The sequence below is a fragment of the Strigops habroptila genome, chromosome 10 (genome assembly GCF_004027225.2).
Source record: "Strigops habroptila isolate Jane chromosome 10, bStrHab1.2.pri, whole genome shotgun sequence".
Lineage (NCBI taxonomy): Eukaryota > Metazoa > Chordata > Aves > Psittaciformes > Psittacidae > Strigops > Strigops habroptila.
The window spans coordinates 32807788-32833977 of record NC_046359.1 but is presented as its reverse complement, the minus strand read 5'-3'; the positions used below and the strand labels follow the sequence as shown (position 1 = coordinate 32833977).

Genomic DNA, 26190 nt, shown 5'->3' with positions numbered 1-26190 from the left:
GAAATGTGCATCCACAGTTTTGCATAGGATGGATCCAGACCTAATCTGATTTAGGGAATAAAACAGCTGACAACGTGTTTCAAACCCAACACAGTTCAGCTCTGCCTACTTTAATCTACAGCCCAGACAGAAATTTAGGTGTGTGATTTCTAGAGAGGACCCCATCTTATCTTCCACCCTGACTTGTGGTGCAGCTGAGAAAAGAGCTTTCTAGGCAAGTTTTACTTGAAAATTTTAAAGAATTGGTAGCAGCTTAAAAGGAAGACTTTTTTTTTTTTGTAACTTTTACCCTTTGACTTTGCGCACTCTCTACATCCTCCCAAAATCAAATTTAAAAGGTCTGCAAGAAAGGAAAACTAATGAAGCCCCAGCATCAGAAGGTGAGGGACATTTCCTATGGGGTTCTGAACATCCTCTACTACTATCAATATTTTTTATCTTGCTTGTCAACTGAGGCAGAAAACTGATTTTCTGTGAGGTCAAATATGCACTATGAAGGTCACAACAGCAATAACAAGGCATTACATTTTGCTTCCCTGTGTTCTGCTCGCATAAGGATGAGTGAGGGGTCCAGTGTATTGATCAATATATCAACAGTTCTCTAGCTGAAAGGGAATATATGCTCCCAAGGAGCAATAAAGGGAGAGAAAGTCCCTCAGTTTTGAGTGCAAAAGGCACTTGAGGGCACTGAAAGCTACTGCAATTGGTGCTGCTTCAGCAATGAACTGAGGGAAATGTTTTTATCCAGTCATTTCTCAGCTATGAGTTAAAAATAAACCTTTTCCCAAATTACGGAGGCACCGCCTGGGGCTAAATCTGTCCCCTGACAAGACTGCTATGTAAGGCCAGTTAAGTATTTCTGATTATTACAATTTATTAATTCTTGAGTTACTTTACAGCCAGTGGTCCCAAAGAAAACCAGGGTCCCACAGAGTTTTAGCTGTTCTTTTTGCTCTGAGGATGGGTGGTGAGGAGTCTTCTTCCTGGTCACCTGTACTGTGAGCAGGTAAGATGGGCAGCTGCAAACTCCTCTGGTACTGACTGCTTGCCAGCTCTTTGCCCTTGGATGTTTGCTCTTTGGGTTGTGTGGTGCATTCAAAGCAACAAGTTAAAACGTATTTTGGCAAGGGATGGGTCCTTGCTTTCTTATGAGATGGTTGGTAGGTATCGTAACACAGTTCATGTATTCAGTCTCTTTGTAACCTTCTGTTACTGTTTAACATTGCTTTGCTCAAGCAAACCCTCTGAAAATAGAGAAAGAACAACTTAAAGAATAAAGTTAAAATTGGTAGAGTGCGCTGACGAAAATAAACAAAAACCAAAAACTTGTACATTTGTACAAGTCATTATTTTATGTGCTTCATTTGGATCCAGTGACAGCAGGATCTTGTGTGCTGAGGAACACGTTCAGCAGAATAAATAGTCCCAACCTAGGTTCTGTATTAAGCCCCATCTCAAAGCAATCATCCTCATCAAAAAGTGACACCAAGTGATTTGTGAGCAACTGATAGTATGTTCTCATGAGACAAGGCCCAAACACGACTCCTAATGCTGTCACACTTTTAAAAAAAGTAAGATTTCATGTGACAGCTCCTCCAAAGAATAACGATCAAGTGTAAGGACAGAGTCATATCAATGTCATTCTTTTAGGCAGATGGTGATCTTTATGTCAAAGAAAGCCAAAAGCTTGCTGAAGTTCATAACGGTATATGTCAAATTAAGGGTTTTAACATCCAGCCTCTGCCCTATCTGCACTTCAAGGATATTATTTTCCATTTTTCCCCTCAGAAAAACGTGAGGGGAGTTCAACAAACTGCACTGGGCTTGTCCTAAGAAAGCAGTTCACCTTCTGCTATGCCAGTGTGATAAATCTTACTAGATTGGCATGGCAAAATCCAGTAATATAATACTTACTGGAATGGAGGGGAGGGAAGGGAAAGCATTAAAATTGTTTTAATTTGTGTCTCAGTGTGGAGGAGCTGTACTTGATGTGACACGCTCCAAAATTTAGAAAGGAATGCTGCTGTAACAGGTTTAAGCTTTCTATTATCACAACAACAGCACCTGTTCATCAGTACAGATGGATTTGGAACAGGTGATCAAGTATGATCCACTATGGCAACTTATTTTATCTAATGTTCTGGAGTGCTGCATAGGTCTCTGGAAGCGAAAATCTAACATAAATGGAGCAGGCAGAAAGGGGCCACACATCCCTGTCTTAATTCCTTCCCAGATTTCCTACATGAATACCAATTGCTGCAGTGATCCTTAGAAATGCTCTTCTGGGGATGATGAAGCATCCTTTTTATCCTCCCTGGACTACCTGGAAGTAAATAAAACATCTTATCCCCTAACAGCATGATTTTTGAGACCCAAATGACCACCATCTCCTGTGAAGGTGCATGGCAAGTCGGGTCACATCACAGTTAACTAGTTAACTTGTACATCTGAAGTCTATCTGAGCTGATAATACTCAATGAGAATCATTGACACTTGAAGTCTCACTGCAATGTGCTAATAGAAAATTAAAATAAGCATGGAAAACTACTTTGGGAATCTAAAAAGACACCCTGCCCTGACTCTGTTGATTTGGGTAGACAAGGTCTGTTCTAGGTTAACCATTTCAGAAATCATGTCCAAAAATGTTGCATATGTAGACTTGACAGATATTGTATCTGTGGCGCTTGGGTGGACACTGTTCCAACATCAATGTGGCTCCCTGAGAGGCAAGTCTGAGATCATGCAATGGTCCTATTACCCTCCTGAATTGATGGCCAAGTACTGACCAGCTTCTGTGTGAACACAGCTTTCCCTCCAGCTACCTCCTGATCAGTTATCAAACTTTTCCTGTTGAATGTCTTCAGCGTGGCTCCAGCCTGATCCAGGATGGCAGGTCCCAGTGATAGGTGGACCTTAAGCTAGTGGGAGCTAGAGCCACAGCTGTGGAAAATGCTGATGCTAACACACCTATCAAAATTTATTATTCCCCTACAATGGGAATGAGAGGCAGTGCACTGTGTAGCATAAACCTGCATGTATTGTGTATATATATTTATTTATATTAATTTACTTACCTGCACTGAAGAGACCTTTTTCATCCAGACTTTAAGGAAGTTCATTTAATGAGATGAGAAAGGTATGGAAAAAGAGTAATGTGCCATGTTGTCCTTGACATATCTTTTGCATCTCCAGTGTCCTAGAGCTGAAGGCTCTTGTGGATCTGAATGGGATCATGGACTTGAGGCCTAAGTCCCCAGCACCATGGCTGGCCCAGATGAGAAAGTGCAGAAGGAGAAATGTTGGTGCTGTGCCATGCTGCACTTGGCATGTCTTTTGCAGCCCAAGTGTCACTGGCGCACTAGGATTTGTGAATCTCTCAGCCCTAATCCTAACCCAAATCCTAATGTAAGCGGCATCATGGAGATGAGGCCTACGTCCCAAGCACCTGCTGAGAGGCAACACAAAGAAAAACAAATGAAATCACTTACTTTTGTCTTTTCCAGTTTGTAAATGCACAGCAATGGCTGGGATAGGTGAAGTTTGCCTCAATCAAAGCTCTAAATTTGCTTAAATCAGGAAGCTTTTTCAAATTGTATGTAGACCTTGCTCTTAGCTTCTTAATGAGCTCTAATCCATGACTTGGCAGGAAGCTGATTCTCGTCCTTGAAATATCCCTTTAAGAAAACATAAGAAAATCTTGGCAAAGAGCAAATTTACTTCTGCTCGACAGTGGATATGTGTTTTAGACTGTCCTACTCATTCTCAGAGTAGTGCTTGGAAAGAGATCAGCTGGAAATGTACACTGAAAATAGGATCCTGGGATAAATTACATGTTCCTCCAGGAAACCTGAACTAATATCCATTGCCAACAACAATCAAATGATGTTAGTGTGGTCTGAGAAAAAATTCTCTATGTTAGAATTAGCAGGGACATAAACCATTAGTGCCATATGACACTGGGTTTAGTACATACCCAGTAAATACAACAATCATCCCACAGTATTGCTACAGGATAAAAAAGGCTGATGAAATCACAACAGAAGTTTGCTATATGAACATCACATCAGGGGAAGGTTGCTGTGGAAAAAGCATTAAACACAAAAAGAGGAGCTTATGTGGGGGTATGTATGTGAGGAGAGGTTGGGATATCAGGTCTTGTACTCATTAGGAAGAAAAAGAGATCAAAGAGACACAGGGGTGAGATGGTTCAAACTGTGAGGAACGAAAATAAGAAAACATTTCCAGAGGTTTGAAAAACAAACAGAGCACAGACTGAAGTGAAGAAAGGGGCAAGATTACAGGAGGTTTAGAGAGATGTATTTATGTGGAAGGCAATTACTGTTTGGGACAGGTTATCAAAGGCACCAATGGAAGCAGCAGCTACAAATGCATTAAAGGAAGCATTAGGGCTTTTAGAAGGAAACACATTGTGCAAACACTAGATCTTGACCTGTGCCTTGAAGGTGGGGAAAGGGAAGAAGGACCAAGGGTGCTCCATCTCCAGGCTAAGAAACACTTGGGAACGCATCCCAGTGACTACAGGGTGTAACAGCTGGGGCAAAACGTCCCCACATTTCCCTCACCGAGGCACAAACTGTGTCCCTTGGCTCATGACAGCAGGAGAGCACGCTCCTTTCTCTGAAAAGCAACAATAAAATGAACTGCACAAAATCAACCCTGTCCTCCCTTAGCCCCTGTGCTCTTATGGCCTGAGACAGAGCCAGGATGCCATGTTTGCTAAGGCTGCTCTGCTCTTTAGTCTCCAAAAAAAGAAAGGAAATTTCCCTAGTCAAGGAATTGGACTGACAATATTTGTAATTTTCTCCATGCCCCCTCCAAGGTACAGTATCCAATTAATCCATAACAGTAAGAAGTCAGGACAACTCTGACTTGTCTTTATAACCCAACATAAAATCACAGAATAGTCAGGTTTTTATTATTATCATATTAATGCAGTAAAATGTCGTGTGAGGGGGAGACCAGGTTTTAGCAGCATGTAGTAAAGTTCAGACAGCTGCTATGTACCATATCTACATTTGCACCTCTAAGAAACAAAATGAATACCAGGAAATGGCTCTGTTGGAACTCACAGTCCTTAGCTTAGGGTGGCCAAGTCTAACAAATCCACAGGCAGCTAGTAAAGCAGTTAGTAAAATCAGTGGTGGGTAAAGATGACCTTTGTGTCCATGCTGTGCCCACAGCTGAAGTTTTGCCTCCAGGCTCTGAAGGGATGTACCACCTTCAACAACTGGACCATGAACTGTGGCGGCAGAGGAGCAAGACCGCACTCCCCTACCCTGACCTTGGGGCCATGACTTCTACGGGAAGGGCAAGACAGACTGGTGGAGCAAGAAACGCTTTGAACTTCTGCAGGTCAGACTGAGAGCAGCCACGCTGTGGTCCTGAGGTTGTTCTGTGCCTGACCTGCTTCTCACAGGAGCTAAAAGCAGTAGCTGATGAGAAATTTTAGGCTGTCGATACCTGACTTAGATGCTTGAAGAGGTAATTTGGTTGCGATAAGCAACCGCAATTGTTTCATGGATTGACTGTTGCCCTTAATATGCCACTGCCTAACGAAATATATATATGTATGTACTTATGTCTCAACAACTAAATAGCAGTTTTCTGCCTAAATCCACTGACACGCATGGCATCACTGAGAGCCTGTGAAACTTCATAAGGGCTCATAATTCTCAACAAGAGCATGGAAAATGTTTTCTTCATCTTGTTAGCTAAAAATCTTTACTGAGTCCCAACCGTGAATAGGAGTATCACCTAGACTTAAAAAAATAGCTAAAATGTTACTGGATCTCTGGGCATCTTTAAATAATTTCATAAATATTAGATATTTTTCCATTATTTTCTTCTTCTTTTGAAAGATTTTCTTTTTATGCTCATTATCGCACATAAATTGGAGTGAGTTAGGGAAAGTGCTGTTGTTGGTATGTCTGTTAGGTATAGTTATCACTACACCACTGACAAGCCCTCGAACAGCAAACACAGACATTGTGCAGGTGGTTTAGCAACTTACTCCACTGAGTCACTACACGCAGACCTCAGTGCAGAGGTTCTCTGGGACACTGCTCTCTAGTTAGAGGCTTGATAAGTTAAATAAGCGTGATGAAGAAGACAATAGAGTGGCAGTAGCAAATCAAACCAGAAAGCATCAGTGTCTGGAATACATGTTCTTGTATTATTATTGCTTGGCTGCTAGTCATCAGCCTTGACAGCAGCCAGCTCAGGAACAGCAAAATGAACCTGGCTTCTCTTCCAATCACTTCTCTTTCCCACTGGGAGTCTCTGTTGGATTAGCAAAACTACTGACCAGCTGATGAGGTCTGAAAGGCACATACAGAAACAGCAAGAATTGGCTGGTGGAGCAGAGATCAGAGAGCAGTAGACTGATTGGTGAGAAATATTTTCCCTGTGCTCTAGGGACTCAGCTGATGAGCTGGGGATCGACTGGAGCTCTCCTGTGGCCCCCATATGTGGATTCCCCATTGAAGACAAATTGCAAGGATAGGATGGACCACAGCCATACCTTGCCCTCCACTCAAGTGAGGATGCAGCCAAAGAACTCCTAAGGACTTCAGTAAAAGCTGGTGTAAGCCACTACAGCTCTGGGAGCATCAAAAGATGATTAAATGAGATAATATGGCTGAAAATTGAAGCTATGAAATTCCAAGTTGGAAATACAGTGTATTTCTTTATAGAAGGGATATGTATAAGCGTGGGAGTAATTAGCTATTTGATTTCCCTGCCTACTGTCAGCGCTGAAATCCTTTAACTCAAAACCTCTGATGTCTTTCTAGATGATATTCTAGTTCAGCCAAGAGCTGTAAGCCTGGGGAACTGATTTACTGATTTGTGAAACTGTGTAGCCTGTACGAGGGCTAAGATTGGTTCTTTCTGACCTTACTATTCATGTTTGTGTTTCTTTCACACTATTTTAATATGCTGTATTATAAAACAGAAGTTGGTATAAATTGACTGTAGAAAACTGATCCAGGAAGATCAAGAGTTAAAACATCCTGACATTCATTTCAATAAAATACTGCAGTCTGCAACACAGATTCGCTTGCAGCAACACCATTTGTCCCAGCAAAGATATGATTATGGGTCAGTCATTTCCATAAGTGCATTCCTGTGTACACTACAGTGGTGGATAAGTAAGAAGGCTCTTATCTTGATCTCAGGATAAAAAGGTAATTTCCCATCCATAGTATAGTGAATGTATTGGTAATGGAACAGAAAACTTCTTAGACAAATATCTCAGTGTTAGCAATTGAACTATCAAATGAATCTGAACTACAGCCAAATCAATTTGATAAACTTCCAGAATATGATTGTATCAGCTACAGCTTGCAAAGAAAATGCATTTACTTTTCACTACAGGAAAGAATGCTTTTCAAAAGGAACATCTATGATCTTACTGCTCAAATGATGCTCCACTAGCAGTCTTTTCCAAAGAAGGAAGACACTGTGAGGGAGTGATAGAAGTGGAACAGAATGCAGTAACCTGTATCATAGCTCTTTATACCACAGGTGCACTGACCATCACAATGTGGAAAAAAGGCCTTCAGAAGAGCTCTGATCTGAACTCAAGACATTATTCTCCTTCTTTTGTAGATTTCTAACCACTCTAACCTCTATGTAAAATCTTCCAACAGCTCCAGTGACTCCCTTTCACCCTTTCTTCTGGTTGACTCTCAGCCCTCTCTGGACATCCAGGGTAGATGGGCTCTGATGAATTGGTGAGACAAAAAAAGACTCTCATGTCTCTGTTGCAACTCTTCTGTGTTGTGCCTTGTGCTGAGCAACACAAGCAGCTGTGCACACGTACAGGCATTTTCAGACCCCATGGCAAACCATTGAGGTAATGGTGACTGAGATCCATGAGCATTCTTACTGCAGAATTCTCTACTGCTAAGGTCTTGCTTTCCAGCTTACCGCCCACCAAAGACACCTTCCTGTAACTGCATGAGATATATCTCATACCTAGCTATCCCTGTAGGCTAGGGAATTTATCTTCAGAATTAAGCCTCAGAGATGCAGGGGCAGATCTTCAGTGGTAAGCAATTCAGATTTAAGCACTGAAGACCCACTCACCTGTTCTTGTTTTCACTCAACCGAAAAACTAAGCATTTTTCTCTAGAAAAAAACAAAGCAGATCTATTCTCTTACAGAGCTTAATCAGCTGTGGAGAGAAATCTGGATCAAAATTCCTGGATCCAAATACTCCCCAGAACTTGAGGACAAAGTAAAAATATGGATCTAGACTGAAATTTCAGTCATAGCTTCCAATATATACCTCCAATTTTGAACTTCAAGGTTTATGAGATGTTGAGATCTGACTGGCATTCATATGTTCTTCTCTATTCTTTTCTAGGGAGTTAATAATGAGAAATATAATATCTGAATATTACTTACAAAACAATAGGCCCACTGGCTCCTTGGAAGATCTCATTTGGTAATCTTTCGAGGTTGTGATTATCACTTAGATTTCTGAAAAAACACAACAATATTCATGCTAAAACAATCTGAGATTAAAAAAATCCCTTGTAGCAGTTACTACCTTCTAATGATTGCTTTTCAGAATAGTAAACAACAGAAATAGTTACAGCTCATCCAGGTAGGTTCCATTAAATGCATGATCCTCTATTTCCCGAATCCCATTTTTATTCAGCCATCTGTAACAGAAAGAAAATTTTCTTATTCATGCTTCGTAACTAAAATGTATATAACTCACATCTGCGAAAGGGATCTCAAACAAATAAAATTATTAAATGGATATTCAAATGGTGACATATCCTTGAATTCTAGCAAGTAATATCCCAAGAGCTGGAGGAAGGCTTTGGAAAGTAGACATGAGTAGGGCAGATAGGTGCTACCATCAGAGATGATAGCTGGAGCAAGGGCAGAGCTGATGAAGATGCTGGTACTGGAAGCAGCAGCGGAATCAGTGAGGCTGTTCCAGCTTAATCCCAGGACGGGTGAGACCAGGATCTTTCCTGCTAGCGCTGTTGGTGCCACTTAGTTTTACTCTTTTCAAGATGCTTTTTAAACACTGGGCCACAGCTTCACCTTTGCCAGGGGCGAAGCGGGGTGGTGGTGGTGCCAAACCTCCTGGGAAGCGGCTGATTCCTACTACATCTGCTGCCTTGAGAATGCCACTCCCTGTCTCTTTGCTGCCCCAGTCCCACCTCCCCAGGCTTCCTCCCCCAAGAGGAGACACAGGTATGAACTTGGGAATCGAAGCTCCTGGGGCGTTCTGCGAAGTTGTTACTGAAGTGCATTAACTAATTAAGGTTTAATGTCCTTCCCTCTCTTCCCTTCACGGTCCTAAAAATTTACATTTGGGTCAGTTATATTTATCATCTTTATGACGCAATCTTTCATCTTGCTTTAAATGTCACTTGCAACTCACACCCTCTCCAACAGGCAGTGACAGGTCTGACTGATGGCAAAAACGGCCTGATTTAATTAAACTGTCAGCAAACCTGGACGTTTTGTTTTTAATTCACACTGAAAGCTGGGAATGTGAGTGACCCACTTAGATAAGGTCTGAAGTGGTGAGCTAAGGTCAGCATGAAAATCAGTTATGGGTCTGGCTGAAAGGATTACCCTTTTGACCATGATAGGCAGATGTACATAGCTCTGTGTCTATAATGTCTGTCAGGTCAGATGAGGAGAACTGTCACTGTCCCCTTCACTTGCAAGCACTATTAGACAGGAGTTAAGCAGGCAGAGAGGAGAGACATGTCCCTGCTTATAGCATTTAAAACATTTATTATATTACATTGATCTTGTCCATTCGTAACTGCCAGGCTGATATATATGCTTTTAATCACAGACTAGCATTTACTGCATTCTTTCACTGAACATGATGCTAGTGAAATGAGATACTAGGGTTGTAAAACTAGAGTCACTGTTGCCATGCAGTGTGGACTATACACTCCCATCACCTGGCTAATTGCATTCAAATAGTAAAAAGAGTAAAAAAGATTTTACCTAAATCCCAAGACCTCATTATACTACATACAGACAATTTTCTGTTGACACAAATTCTCCCCTCCTCACCTCCCCAGCCTTACCAACTCCACTAACTCTTCCTTTAGCAACAAGTGACAATGGAGGCAGAAATGCAGAGCTTGGACAAGAGAAGTCTAATCAGGGACTGCCAAAGCACACAGGCAGGGCCTCTGTCCAAATGGAGAACTACAGCAGAGTCAGGACATCGTGTGACCAGGCGATGGTGGCCAGGTCTCCCTGCACGCATTGATGGGGCTCTTGCAGGAGGCAGGGCAAAGCAGCCACAGCTTCTCTGGGCACCCTGTGCCAGTGTCTCAACACCCTCACAGGGAAGAACTTCCTCCTTACATCTAACCTAAATCTCCCCTTTTTGAACCCATTACCCCTTGTCCTATCACTACGCTCCCTGATGGGGACAATATTGATGGTCTGACCTTGCTCCCATAAAGATCAATGCGAGCCCATTCAGTCAATCAGATCTTGCTTGTCTACTTCAGGATGTGAAGCAAACTGCACACACACAGAGTAGGAGAGTTTTCCAGTCTGGTCACCGTTTAGGTGAAATGAAGGCAGCTTGTTAGCAAGCAAACAGTAGGTTTTGATATACCAACAGAAGCAATCAAAGAAGTCAGATAGTCCATTAAAATACATGACTGTTCAAGCCAAATGTAGAGTCATCTAACCATGCAGCTTGAAACTGCATTGTGAACTGGCCTGTATCAATGCATTAATATTGTATACAAATATACAGCATTTCCACAACATCTACATATATTTTGCCTGAGTAATAAATGCTTTTGAATGATGTGTCTGAGTGTAAATATTTATGAGCCATGCCATCCTTTTGAACGCAATTTGTATCACATGGAACTGTTGTTGTAGGTGGAATATGTTTAACCTTGGCATCAGTAATTACTAAATATGCTGTATGCTGTGCTTCTAAAATAAAGGGTAGGATTAGAATACAACAAAAACCCACAAAGGCATTAATTTTTCATGGCGGGATGACAGAATACATGGATTTCAGGGATAGGGAGGAAGCCTAAAACCTCAGATTGAATTTGGAAGCGTACGAAATAGTGCCCATCCTCTGATTTTCTTGACCTTATTCTGGAAAAGAAATGAGCTAACAAGAATAATAATGAATTTTCTAAGTAAGTCTTACTCACAGAATCACATTTTCAGAACTCAGGCCCACAAATGAATTCCTTTCAATTGTACGTATATTGATATTGTCTTGAATATCCCTGAAAAATAAAATACAATAGAAACTATTGCATTGTGTATATAATAATATATATATTTGTAGCTCTGTGAGCCTTTCAATACTGTACACTATTTCCAACACAGTATTTTTCCACATATACAATCTGAGGAAGTAGTATAGACAAAGGGTAACAAGTTAAGTTTTTAAGACATTTTGTCTGCAGAGCACAAATGATGAGTTTTCCTGGTAAAAAAGGCTGGAGCAAAACATTTACAGCACCCCCATACTTTCCTCCCAAATAGGCTGAAGTCATTAAAATGCATAAAAGCTTTGGTCTCATAACCCTGAGGCAGATGAGAGAGTTCGTTCAGCAAACAAACTACCCAGAAAATGCAAGCTGAGGGGCTGTGAGGCCACCCCTTCTCACAGCCTCCCAACCAGAAGAAGGAAAAGTCATTAGCCTTTTTGGCCTGACCTACCAGCCCATGAATCATTCCTCCCCCCCCCCACCCCTCCCTCTCAACAGGGTTGCTTATAAGCTTTGTATGTGCTTAAGAACTTAAGACCCAGGACCCCTGTCAATGCAGTTTGTTGACCTGACAAGTAGGCATGTCAGTCTTTCAGCAGTTTTGACTGATATAGATATACATTCTGTTGCTTGCTCAAAATAGACCCCAAAGAAGTTAAATAGGATTAGTCATAATTTAGACTGAGATATGGTTGTTTTCATGCTGTTTCTGTTGGAAAGCACAGTACGAAATTAATTATCTGAAAGCTTGAAATTAAGCGCAGCTCCAAAATTATCTCACACTGACAGCTGAATATGGCCACAACTCTGCACTGACACTTACACAGAGGCCTCATTCTGCAAGCTGAGGTCAGCAGAGGTAGGAGTAAGGGAGGGAGTGTGGCATCCATGCAATGAAGTGTATCCCTTTGCTAAAGATCTGCACCAGTCCTTTATAAACACCTGTGACTGATCAAGATCTATCTTTGGGACTTAAAATATTGGCACAACTGAAGCCAATGGGAATCTTCTTACTGACCTCAGTGGGGCCAGAGTCTGAACCAAGGTCTAGCCTGGGACTCAAGCAGCATCAAGTCCTACTCTTAGAGTCATAGAATAGTTTGGGTTGGAAGGGACATGACATTAAAGCTCATCCAGTTCCAAGCCCCTGCCACAGGCAGGGACACCTTCCACTAGAGCAGGTTGCTCCAAGCCCCTGTGTCCAACCTGGCCTTGAACACTGCCAGGGATGGGGCAGCCACAGCTTCTCTGGGCAACCTGTGCCAGCGCCTCAGCACCCTCTAAACCTCCCTTCTGTCAGTTTAAAACCTTTACCCTCTTCTTACAGCAAAGTGAGGTGTTTCATCTGAAAAAAACCCCAAACCTTTTGCTCAGCAGGGCACAATAATTCAAGCCTAGTTAACACTGACGATAAACATATATAGGCATATACATTCCTAGGAGGAAGCTGTTGCATTTGCTTGATGGTATTTGGGGAGCCCTGAAGTGCAGTTCTCAGAATTATGTGTCAAGTATATTACATAAATATCTTTTTTAATATGTGTATACCATATACTCAGGCACCCCCCTGTATGTTTTCAATGCATTTTTGTTTTTATCAATGGCTATTAGTAAGGCAATTGCAGGATTAATGTTTCTGCAGCTTGAAATCTTCTAGCCACAGATTTAAACGTGCAGAACTTTGCCTGTGTATTAACAATATATCTTGGCCGAAGGAAGAGAAGAAATAGTTGATTATTTCCTTTGTGTTCTGCCTGCAATTGTACTAAGAACTGATTAAAAAACTTATGTTAAGGTATTTTTCAGTGAAAAATATCAAGCTTTTTCTGATCGCATTTTTTACCCAACCCCCCCGATGCTTTTACAGAAAAAAAGCACTGCACACAAAACTTTACACAAATATTTTTTTCCCTACTAGCACTGGACTTTTCCATAGGAAAAATATTTCATTCTCTGGACACTTTTACTGCCAGTGGGAAAAAAAAAAAAAAGAGCATGGTAGAGATATTCCCCCGTGTTTTCTTTTTGTTTTTTACTCTGTGATGTGAGTATCTCTCCACAGGACACAGCTCTGAGATCAACCCTTCCCATGCAAGCCAGAGAACGGTCACCAGGTGGCAACACATTGCCACTGCCACCAGCCTGGTTTGGATTTCAGCTGGTGAAAGGGGAGTAAGAGGCTGTTATCCATCCTCTTGGCCACTCAGACACACACTCATAGCGTAGTTAAAGGAAGCCTGTAAAGTGCAAGTTATAATGTTTTGTAGAAGGGAGACCTAGAGAGAACTGAGACCTTTCAGGCCACATCATCATCGGTCCTAGAAAATTACAGTCCAAAATGCTACCATGAAGCTAATAAGCAAACACAAGCGGAATCACATCTTGGAAGAGGAACCATATCTTAAAAGGTTTTGTTGAAGCAGAAGACCATTTAAAGGGAGCTTTTAAAAGTGAAAAGCAGACATTAAAACTTACAGTAAAACTTTATGGAAAGAATGCACCTTATGGACAGCAGGTAAAAACCGAAGGCCAGTGTTTGATATCAACCTATTGGAGAGAGAACAGATGAAGATTATTCAGTCTGCCCCAGGAACACAGCAATAATTAAAAAAGAAGAAAGAAAACTGTACTTAAAATGGCAGCCCAAAAGCCAGTTTAGCCACAAATGGGAGAGTTGCCCATAGCAAACTTGAAACTAATGTAAAAAAGTTCTTCTGCAAAGCACAAAACTGAATTCTGCCCCACTGAAGTCAAGGGAGAAACTCTACCTTGGATAATTCTACAGTCCCTCCTGATGATCCCAGGGAACTGTCAGTATTAATTTCCCAACCATATTCTGAGAAATCAACTGCATTGACACAGGATAATTATTTTCACAGTAGCTTTTCTAAGACAATAGTATCAACTCACCACAATTTTAACCTTCTATCTAGAGGCTATATTAATTCCACTGGGAATAACATTATTTCATGGATTAGGACTCTTTATTCCTCAGCACCTCCAATAGTGGGGAACTGAACACATGGGACTGCTTCAGCAGTTTGTGTGACTCAAAATGAGCCTGAGCCACTGTGTTTATCTACCTCCCACCTCCCACCACATTGAGCATCACTGTCCAAGAAACACCATCCCAGAAACACTGACTGTGAAGGACAACCCTGCACCCACTGTCACAGGTATCCACAGAGCTGTACCGCATCTAATCTAAACAAATTTTGTTACTTGGAGTAGTAGCAAGTGCTGAGCAACCATGATACTGCCATGTAGCAGGAGATGGCTGGTGGCTGCTGATGGCTGGAAGGAGGGATGAGCACAAGAGGGAGGAGGAGCTGGACCAACCTGGGCTCTGACCAGCTGGGAGTTTTTCCCAGCCACCAAAATGCCTCATTTCATCTCACCAAACACCAAATGTCTCACCAAACAAAGAGAAAATCTGGGTTCTTCAAAGTTTAGTTGTATCCTTGTATTTTTAGTATGTGACATGGTAGAGAAGGTAAACTGTCACTGAGAATATTGGTTCCTTAATGAATGTATTAGTAGTATACAGAAGGCATTTTTTATCCTGGCACTTAAACAGAACAATATTCTTTCACTACTGGATGTGATCTTTTGGTTTTGGTGGGGTTTTTTTGTGGATTTATTCCTGAATAGCTGAATGGTGATGAGAAGGAATACTTGAGACTGGAAAAAAGTAACAGAATTCATTTGATGTTTATTATGAACATAGATTTTTCAGGAGTATTGGAAACGTTCAGTTTTCATAATCTGAACTGAAACTGAATGCCTCCATGTGACAAACCAAATCCTATACATTTGGGTACTCAGGACGACACGCAAGTCCATAAAACAATCGTTCACTTGGGTAAGTACTGCTCTGAGCTCCCTCAGGTGGTACCTGGAGATCCCCAGATGTTGAAAAGCGGCCTTGTTATCTGTTTCATCTTATAACAAAATGTAACACATTGTATGTAGGAAAAAAATTAAATATAGCAAATATTCAAGAAGCCAATTTAGGAAAGTTGCTGAGATGTCATACTATTCCATCTCAGAAGTCAGAGTGGTCTGACACTGCATTAGCTTAAAAATAACAGCTGTCACATGTGACCAAGAAAGCTCTACAAAAATGCCTTTGAAAAGCTATTACGTATAGTTAAATAGAAAGCATGAGTAATGAAGCAGGGGGATTTCACAAGGCCCTTTTTACTTAAAAGTACTTCTGCACTTACACTTTGTAAAAGGAGTTACCTGAAAAAATTAGAGGCAATAGAAGAAGAACCTGTACCTCCTCCTTTACAGTACTTTAAAGCACACTCTCTAAATAACAGAGATGTGCAGGGTTTTAGTTGAAAGCTGCCTTTAATTTTAAATGAGTCATACGCTAGAAAATAATGTGATTCTTTTTACAAGCCCCTTGTTAAATATGAATTAAGGCATGCATTTCCTCTAGTTAGTAAATGAAAACGCAAACTGCTGCCAAGTAGTGTGTGGCTATTGCAGGACAGAGAAGACATGAGAAGCTTTCATCTCTTGAGAAAAATCTCAATCCTCATGTTGCAGTAATGAAAGGTGATGGTACTCTAACATATGCTATTCAAGCACTGCTCCCAGTTGCAACTTACTCCCAACATATCAAAATGCCACACTGGTTAGCAGGCCTTCCACCACATGTGTGAAAAAACACATTCAAGGCCTTGGGTGATGCCATAGTCCTGATCTTTCCAGTAATCCCAAGGTGTTCAGGGCTCAATTTGTACTGGTGTCAACTGAGCAGCACGAGATGAAGAGGAAAGCATCTTTGACAAATCATTACATACTGAAGTAAATCTACAGGTGGCACAACGCACTGATTGCACAGAGCGGTGATCGGGAGTAGGAGAGGGTGTTCTTGTCATTAACTGGATAAAAAGGACTAAAAAAATATTTAGCTAGGCTGCAGCCTAGATCTTCCCTCTCTTTTTATTCAACGAGCAAATCCCACAGGTCTTTAAGTGGATAATCTTGTTAGAATGTAGATAATCCAATTTACTGAATATCTTTCCTGCAGGACAGTTTTGTCGATATATTTACCATTTAATGTACACATCCTTAGTAACCTCACTTTAAACAAGTGTCCTCTTTAATCTGTGTTATGAGTGAATCCCCCCTTGCCATGTGTAAACAGCTCGGTAAGAACCTGTTTCTCAGATGGCTGATGGCTGCTTTCCAAAGCATTAATTGTCTTTCTGAAAAGGCTTACTGGAGTCAGCACTTAAGAAAACACAGCACCATGATCAGCAGAGAAAAAAAAAATCTTTCAGAAACTAATTCCTGAAAGATTCTGGCTGCTTTTCTCCAAATATAGCAACATGTCTGCTCTTTTTGACGCCAAATTGGTAGGGGCTACTCTGACAAAACTGGGAACACAGTTTACCTCATCAGCTTATTGTGGGTATTTGCTGAAGTGCAAACCCGAGGTAGGCAGAGATAAAGACAACGGCACTCCCTTCTTGTGCCTTTTAATCATGCTGTTACTTTATACTGCATGTGAGCCTGACTCATAAAATCACAGAATGGGTTGGGTTGGAAGGGACTTTAAAGCTCATCCAGTTCCAAGCCCCTGCCACAGGCAGGGACACCTTCCACTAGAGCAGGTTGCTCCAAGCCCCTGTGTGCAACCTGGCCTTGAACACTGCCAGGGATGGGGCAGCCACAGCTTCTCTGGGCACCCTGTGCCAGCGCCTCAGCACCCGCGAAGGACTCCAGCAAGGGATCCCTCTGACATATGTGTCTCAGCTTTGCAGGCTAAACTGAGCGTGTAATCCATGACACCCACTTCAGGCACAAGGTCTTTCTTTAACCGTGAGGCTGCCATGCAAAAGGAAGGAGAGGAACATCACTTCTTTTTACTGAAGAGCCAACTCCACACAAAAGGTCAGCGACGCTGTGAATTCTGTGGTTTGGGTTTAGGAAGCCTGCCAGGTACATGTGCCAGGTCCTCCACAAAATAAGACCAAGCAGGCACAAGCAGCTATAAGACTTTGGAGATGGGCTTTGCTCTCCACAATGCAAACTATTTTGCTGATAAAATGTAGGCTTTTTCAACCTACTTTTTCCCTCCCCTCCAACAATCCAGCTGTATGCCCTCAAAACTGATGTGAAAGGAGTGTTATGTTTAGACCTTTCTATTTTAAGCTGAGATTGCTTAATACAGAACATTGACACATCCACTGTAAAAAAAGAACCAAAGGACACCGATTACACATGAGAACTAATTTTGGAAAGAAAATAACTTTGAAAAGCCATCACTACATTATTAAACAGATAATGCCACAGCTCTCCCTAATGAGAGCCAGGTAAATAATCTTGTACCCATAAAAAGGTCAATAAATTACCATTTTGAAGCAGTCTGTCTCTTTGGCATATATCCAAGAAGACCAATTAACAATTCTCTTCACTGCTTCTAAAAGACTAGTGGGAAAGATTTTCTTTTCTAGGTTTAGAATATTTCAGTATTGCATTTTTTTAGCATTTCTCTCTCCTTAGTGCTTTTGCCATACCAACAATGATGATGCAGGAGACAAAGGGAATAGGGTGAGCGGGGAACGTGTTTGTACTCAAGCTGACAGATAAAAGCGTATTAATGTTTAACAGCTAGTGGCTGTAATGAGCCCATGAAGCTGATGAGAGGACTGCCAAAGCTAGCCAGCGCTTCTTGCCTAGTGGCTATACAGTTATTTTTAAGACCTAGTGGCTATACAGTTATTTTTGAAGAAGCATGTAAAAAGCCTTGCAAGCAACGTGTTGTAAAGGTGATTAAACTGATAGGCTGTAGTGCCTAGACTCAGTATCAGGCATTAACACTGATTAATTTCTCTCCTTTTTTAAGGAAAACTGCCAGTAAATATGTATTTTTCCATCAGATTTTCTGAGCTGTGTTTTAACAGTTATATCACAGCCAAGCACTGGTGCGAGGAATCAATGTGTCTCCTACCCTGCCAGACAGCCACCACAGCTGGAAACTTCAGAAGAACCACAACGAGCCCAGGAACAGGCAGGTACCTGAGACCCCCTGCTTTGGGTCTCACTGTATCTTTTTACATCAAGATCAGAGGGTGCCTGTACAAGCTGTTCTGTCTGGTGGGTCAGACCAGGAATGGCTACAGAGGTCTATGGCAGGGTCTGCAGCAGAAGGCTGGAACAAGGACCTTTCTGAGCACAGGCCTCCATTTCCAGCTCCGTTGCCTTGATGTGGACTGTTTGGGAAGCTGGCATGAACCCCAGCTGGGGAGAAAAAACACCACGTGGGCAACAGAAGTATGTCCCCGTGGGACCAGCATCAGGTTTGCTTTTCTACTCACACACAACCCTGCATATGGTCAGACAGCATCTGCTAATCTGTTTTGTGACAAGGTAGTTATGAAATCACTTGCTATTCTTTCCTAACTGTCAGCAGTTAAAGGGAGAATTAGGCTGTGATGTACAAAGGTCTGTTAGTTTCCCTTCAAGGCCTTAAAATTTTTATCATTTTTATCAGCTCAAATAGCTGTTGATAGTGTTCCTATCCACACAGATGCCCAAGCCTTTTCTGAATTATTTTAAACTCCAGTCTCACATGTTTACAACCTTTTACTTCTGTATTGTATTAAAAGAATACCCACAACACAACAAAAGACCTGAAAACTGGACACAAACCCCATCAATCCATTATTCTGCATCTTGCCTTATATTTTCCCTAACTGACCCTTGCTGGCACATCCCAGGTAGGTGAATACCAGGACTGGGTTACCTGTAGCAGCTGCCGTTTTGCAGCCTTCCATCAAGTTTTCCGCTTTCTCATTAATTTAACAGTCCTGTCCTTTCAAACAGTAAAAAAAAAACTTTCTGCCTTTTTAAGGGAGACTTTCCAAATGGGCAAGCACCAGTGAATCTCACAAGGGGATGGAGAAAATGGCAGTCTACAGAAACGTGCCAAAGAGAGCAAGAAGGCATGAGTCTATGTAGAAAGAGTGACCTGAGCATGATGTAACTTAGCAGCACACCCAGCTCATTGCTACATGCATGGTCCTGCTCTTGATCTCTGTGGTGTGAATTGATGTAGCTCCACTGAAGCCAAAGGTGTTGCAGTGATTTATACGCCCAGCACAGCTACCTCAAACCTTCTCATTAGCATGAAAGACATATTCATCTGTTCATCTTTGCAGCCATGAAACCTGAATCTTTTGTACTATCTATCATCCTATAAGAGTTGTTTTGGTTTTATTTTCCATCCTAAAATGAAGGCACAGAGGGGATGCAGCATAAATCTGTGAGTGGAGTAAACACCAAAGATTAACTTTATCAATTTAAATCAGAGAAAGCTTTGGCACAAGAATGAATGTGAATTAAGTGGCCATAAATAAAAGCAGAGGAAATATTCTAGTCACCAAGTCATCGAGTTTCTGGAAAAGCCTCCCCTGGAAAAAAGAGAGAAAGCAGGGAAGAATGGAGAGCATCAAGAATGTCAATAAAGCACTTAATTAATGGGATACATGGAATGGAGCCAGTAAGAAATAGGATACAGTCATCTGGAGAGTAACTTCCAGTCCTGTATGCCCCTAAGAGAGAAACCCTTAAAAAATCCCCCAGATATATTTTGCTCTGATTTCAGCTAGCGAGTAAAACTAGGTAAAGAGGAGTGAGGAATGGTCAGTTAGACAAGCAATCTTCTGTATTTTTAATCTGTTGCTTCTATAGGTCATAGTATTGTTGCTGGAGTTGAATTTTTGTACAGGTAGGATCTCCAAATGTTGGAGCTGATGGTTATGGGAGCATGGAATGGTAAACGTTCAAAAGAGGGAGCACCCACTAATGTCTAGAGAAAAACTTCCATTACTTCAGATACTTAAATTGGGGATTTACCCTTTCCTCATGACCTAAAATTTCTGTGTCACACATTTAAAGAAATCACTGAAATGAGTGTGTTCATTAATATGTTTGTATTTCTTCTTCACTTTTGTATGAGATGAATGTGCTCTCATTCTTTCTACCTATGTATAGACCTGACAACTGTACTACCCACAGCAGCTTATTCTCTGGATTTTATACAGGATAACCACCACTGTGGTTTTGTTCCTAAGTAGCCAGAACTATTCAAAGACAGCAGTCACTGCTGAATGACTCAGGCTTGAAATAAAAGGAAAAAGGCCTATGATTTTTCCTCACGACAATGCAAACTTAAAGCTGTATTTCCCTTCTGTCAAGACAAAAATCTGTATTTCAGTTACACACATACAAAAGTTAAAGTTTATCAAGGTGCCCGGTGAATTTGATAAAGCACTTTTCAGTCAAAATTCTGGGGAAAGTGACAATCCTACAGCAACTCTAACCACATATTCCACTTCAACGAGGGTTTAAACTATGATGGTTTGTGTAGCACTAAATACACCTCATCTCTTAAAGTCCAAATCTTAAATCTCAAATCTTAAAGTTCAAATTCAAAGCAATACCTCTTGGCATTTTTTGGGCCCAGAACCTGTCAAACACTAGTGATTTTCAGAGACTTTAAACACTCATTAGCTTACTTGGAGTTATGCTTATTAGACCACTGACCTAATTTCATCTCGTCTTTAAGAAAAATCTAACCAGACAATTAAGCACTCACTCTTCTATACCCAAATGTAGAAATCATGATAAGGCTTCTTAGGTAAGTTAGGAATAAAAGACTTCTTGCATGAGTAAGGCTTCTTGTATATGTCAGGAAAAAAAGGACTGGATATATGTGCTCAGGTGGATGGGCATACAAAAGTTAAGTTGACACACTGCTGAGTGTACATGCCATTGTTCAGCAATGAGCACCATGGTGGCTTATTTAAGCTACAACCATTAAAACCAATTACTGTTAAATGGAGTTCACTGGACTTCGCTGGGGTTTTAATGCAGAGGAGAGATTATTAGTCACATTAAGATCACATGCTAAAAGATGTGAAAATATTTTTGAGCAATGGTTTATTTTAAAGATGGATTCAATTATCACTGAATTTTGATGGCAACACCACGGGAGCAGATGTGGCAACCACAGTTGTGCGAATGGCATTCTTGGTGAGGCGGGCTAATGAAATAAAGTTATACCATATATTAGTACATTGTATTTTTAGGGTTCTAATCATCTCACATCAAGTGTTAATGAATACCTTCGCTATAGCACTGCCATTGCCAAGGAAAAGAGAATTTGAATGCTTAAGACTATGTGCATGAAGTATAACAGAGGGCAGAGCCATAGTAAAGACAGATGAGGAAGATTTTTTTTCTCAAAGCTCTCGAGAGGAATTTCCACCTGAGCCCTTTTTTATAGACATATAAAAGGCCCAGCTCCTTTTCTCATCACTTAGTTTCGACCTGAGGAAGGCTCGAGGATCTCATGTGTGAGACTACTCCATTGAGGGTATTACCTTCAGCTTTTGTGAGGACTTTGCGCAGGCCTGGGGGTGAAAATGTGGATAGACATTGTGCAACTACTAGTGAGGAGAGGTGGTGAGATCCTGTCTCACCACCAAAAGTGCTCAGCATGAGTGGACAGAAACACATCTGTATAGTTCAAAATAACTATAGTACTTGCAAAGAGTAAAAGATCTTACAAATATCTGAGGCTCGGAAGGTATTGGAAGGCATCTTGATCAATGTACACGAGGTTGTTGGCTTTCTCGATTCTTCTGTGGAGAAAAAATGAAACATCAGAGAAAATACATCAATATATTGATCTTAAAATATTTGTGGTAGCCCCATGATGTAGTGGTACTATATGCTGAGATTTTCTTTTTGACAGCAGAAGATGTGCATGATTTCAAAGAGCAGCCTGCCACAGACCAGCAGACCCCATCACCTTTTGATATTGGCAGTGGTTTGAGGATAACCTTCAGGATCACCATGGAAAGAAAGGAACAGTTAGACAAGAAGACAGAAAGGACAAAGGGAAGTTTCAAATGTTCCTGTATCTCTATGAATTCTCCAGAGCTTACCTGAACCAAGCTGCAAAATCTTTGATACTTGCCTATAATGAATCTTTATAATTGTCTCCTTTGAATTTAGATTGCTCATTACTTACATTTCATGTAGTTTGGGAAGATCGGAAAATACATTTGCTTCTATGACCTCCAAGGCATCGTTCTGTGAGATCTCTCTGAAAAATAATTAAAAATCAAAATATTTCAAGCCTTGATGAAACAGAGAATGGGCAAGTGAAAAACTCACAAGGAACTTCTTCCTAGGTTACTTGTAAGTTTTAAAACCAAGTTGGATATCACATAAGAAAACAGACCCCAGAAACACCAGTGAGCTGCCACCAAGGAAAACACCAACAGTCAAGAAAAGACATCTTCTGAGGCTGAAGTTTCTAACAGCAGCCCTGCACCTCCTGCTGTCACCATTCCCTATGTATTACAAGTCAGGGTATACCCATCATGGGCTACTGGATCACTGGCATCACAAATTACTGATAGAGTTTTAATGAAGTCTTTTAACATGGTGAAGAAAAAGCGAGTGAAATAAAGACAGCTAAAAGTACCCAAGGAATATGACAAAACTTCAGCAGTAGGACATGCTGCTGTTTTGACCCAAAGTAAACTACAGATATTAACAATTAAGCCACCAGCAGACACGTCCTTATTAACAGGAGCTGAGACCATAAACGTGAAGAAATCTTCCACACCTTGGAGAAAACCCTATTTGATCTCATCTGTATACAGTTAATGCCCACTTACAACCACAGACCTGCAGAATAGAAATTGCCAGTTTTCTGTTATCAACACACCAGAATGCATCTCCTGCTAGTCCAGAGTATACATTTCTTTCCTTCCTTAATTTGTGGGATGGCAAAGAGGGGGCTCAGGCTCTGGTTTAATTTAGAGCTCAGGAGTTCTCCTGGTGAACCAAGCAGGAGCTACTGCAGTGCAACCTGTCCCAATTGCATCCCTTAATGCTGGCAGTGACCAGGAAAGTCAACGTAAAGCCACCTATGCCAAAAGATTCTCCACTGTGATTTTGGGGAAATGGTGCAATTTTCCCAGGCTGTAGGAAGTAAAATTTGTAATACAGATATAATTTGGTGGTAGTGTGACAGTCTATTGGATTTTAATGGCAAGGTAACTGTGCACATCTTTGGAGTGAAACCTTGGATAAACAGATTGTAAACTGTTCCTGGGTATCTTGTTCTTTTGAAATTATGAGGGTTGCAAATAGATTTGACCAGGCCTGAGGTAAAACAATAGATTGCAACATTAGGTGCACAGTCAAAAAAATAATCACAAAAACTATTGCAAATAATATAAAAAGCATTCCACTTCCTTCTGAGTAACAACTGAACCTGATAAATTACTTGCACATTTAACACTAACAAAAGCCTTGCAAAAGAAGATAAGTTGTTCTGCTTTAAAAAAATGCATCAGTGGTTTGCTATTTTTAAGTTTACTAAGAAGCTTTCCCTCCTGTTTCCTCAAGGATTTTTAGGGAAGAAATTGAGCTCTCCTCTGCACTGGGAGCTCTACACTGACTGGAGAACAATAAAAGTACATGAGGACTGACAGCAGGTTCTCGGTAGGGTGCGATGAGAACTGCATTTGTTTAGCAGTGCTGAACCACCAGCTCACAGGTGAACATGTTCCTCTTTATTACTTAGGTTTCAGCAGCAACAAAATGCGTTGACTGAGACTGGGATCCCTTCACACCATGCAAGGCACACAGCCATCACAAGGGATGTTTCAAAGACATTTTACTATTTTCCTGTTTTCTTGAAAAATAATTACAATTTATATATAATTACAATAATTATATATAAAAATATAATTATATGAATATATAAAATATTATTTTATTTATAATTACAATAATAATATTACAAGACACAGGGAAGAAGCAATCACCCCTGTACTGTATTTATATGTCAGTACAATTCACTTGTTTAACTATAGTCTAGAAGATTTAACACCAGAGGAGGTGTCTCAGACTTTTAAGATTTGGGTTGATTTTTCTTGTGCTCTTTCTAGGTGCTGAACAGCATATTTGCCATTCCCCACAACCTAAAAATCAGTTGTCTAGGCAGAAAAAGTTTATTAAGAAACCGCAATACAGTAGTGACCTCACCAGACAGATAGGGCTGTTGAGAGTGATAATTTCTTACGATCCAAGCTGTTACCTAACTTTGGAACAACTTGGATGATAAACCTCTCTTAACAGAATTCTTAGAAGCCAATGTTTCTGCATCAGGAGAATGTTTTGGCTTACTAAGTGTGGGATGGGTTATGGGCTTTGTTTTGGTTCAAGAAATGGAAGATATAGATATGATTAAAGCAGCGCATGAGCAGGCCTTCTGGAAGGCTTGGAGAATGCATGGGTAAGGAAGGAATGAAAGACAGGTAGCAAGACGGGAATCTCTACATTGCCTTTAAAACATTCAGTTTTTTAAAAAATTTTTTTTTAAAGATTACATTTTTAAAAGGATTAAATAACACTCAGAGGGATGTTTCAGAGATTTGGGGAATGACTTGACTTTCATTCTATATACCTGTCAAGGCTGTCATTCAGGTAAGAAGGATAAACTAAAAAAATCACATTCCACTTAGGAGATCAGTCACACACTGTGAACAACAAGCAGCACTAGTTTGGGTTTTGGCTGCATAATTTGCTTGCACAATTTATTCATACCTTGCAAAAAATGCACACCCTGCTCATGGAAAACCCAAAGCACACTATCTTGGATATAGGTATCTCTGGCCTTAGAAGTACAAACCACTGCTGCTCACATCAAACAACCAACTCAGACTCAGATCCTCTGTAGGGAAGAACAAATAAGATCTGCAGTAGCAGCTACAAACAGAAAAGGGAGATTCCTGTCTAGTATTTGTGCAAGTGATTTGTCTTACAGTATAAATACACACAAACAGATGATTGCTCGTAATGCAAATCTTATTATATGTCATCACGAGAGAAGATGGGACTGTTATTATGTTGTTTGTTTGTAATGAATGATACCATTAGCTCTACTGTTCGCTATCGCAGCAAATCCAGAGGGCAATTTGAGTACCACTTCTGATGCATGAAAGCTTTTGCATAGATGGTACACAAAACAATCGGGGCAATTGCTTAAAAAAACCCCAAACCTCCAAAACCCCAAACCACTCACTGGTTACAAAATGCATAAGCGTCAGCCTAAGCTTAGTTGTCACTGCAAGAACACCTCTATTGAAATCAACAGTTGCCTTCGAAATCATAAACTGTTTACTCAAACACAGTCTAAAGAGGAAAAAAATAATCAGCAAAGATGTCTTACAAAGGAACACAGGATAATAATTTTTATTTTTCTTCAAGGAGACTCTTAAGACTTCCAGGTGCGACAACATCAAATGACTAAGGAATTTCCTCTAATTTGCCACCACTGTAGCAAACTGTAATCATTACCTATTCACAAGCAACTGACCGCAACGTAGTTGCGGACTTGATGATCTTCAAGGTCTTTTCCAACCTAGTTGATTCTATGATTTCCACGTGTGAAAGCCAGAGCCAATGACAGTAGGGAGAGAGATGGAAAACGAAGAGGAGGAGGAAGGTGCTGCCTAGTGGCAGTACAGCCTTAGCTTGGTTTAACCTGCCTGCAAAACTGCCCTTAGGCAGGGCTGGGGGTACATCTTCATGACATCTGTGACAAGAGCCCAGCATGAAGCATACGGAGTATTCCTCTTCAAACCAGCTGCACTTAAAGTGCGACCGATAAGAATTAACATACACTGAAACAGCCTTTTAAATAATTCTATTAGCAAGGAATTTATAGTTCATGGCAGTTTCTCTGTAGTCCTCTAAAAAAAAAGTCTCTTAGACTAATCAAAGTCTTACAGCAACAGCAAGACTGTACTAAACTCACAAACTAATGGCCTTGCAGCCAAGTGGTCTCATATTTCAAAATAATGAAAGAATAAAA

The 26190-nt window shown here is 40.8% G+C and overlaps 1 protein-coding gene across 2 annotated transcripts in view; it reads right to left on the bottom strand.

Annotated features, from left to right (window-relative positions):
• LOC115613913 (follicle-stimulating hormone receptor) overlaps nucleotides 1-26190 on the bottom strand; it is a 103442-nt gene that overhangs the window by 4338 nt on the left and 72914 nt on the right. For both annotated transcript variants that reach the window (XM_032920198.1, XM_030499984.1), the window contains exons 3-9: nucleotides 22327-22401; nucleotides 21860-21934; nucleotides 13743-13814; nucleotides 11202-11279; nucleotides 8622-8690; nucleotides 8431-8505; nucleotides 3489-3674 (exon numbers count right to left, since the gene is read on the bottom strand). In XM_032920198.1, coding sequence (XP_032776089.1) covers nucleotides 3489-3674; nucleotides 8431-8505; nucleotides 8622-8690; nucleotides 11202-11279; nucleotides 13743-13814; nucleotides 21860-21934; nucleotides 22327-22401 — 630 coding nt within the window. The remainder of the gene's footprint in view (nucleotides 1-3488; nucleotides 3675-8430; nucleotides 8506-8621; nucleotides 8691-11201; nucleotides 11280-13742; nucleotides 13815-21859; nucleotides 21935-22326; nucleotides 22402-26190) is intronic.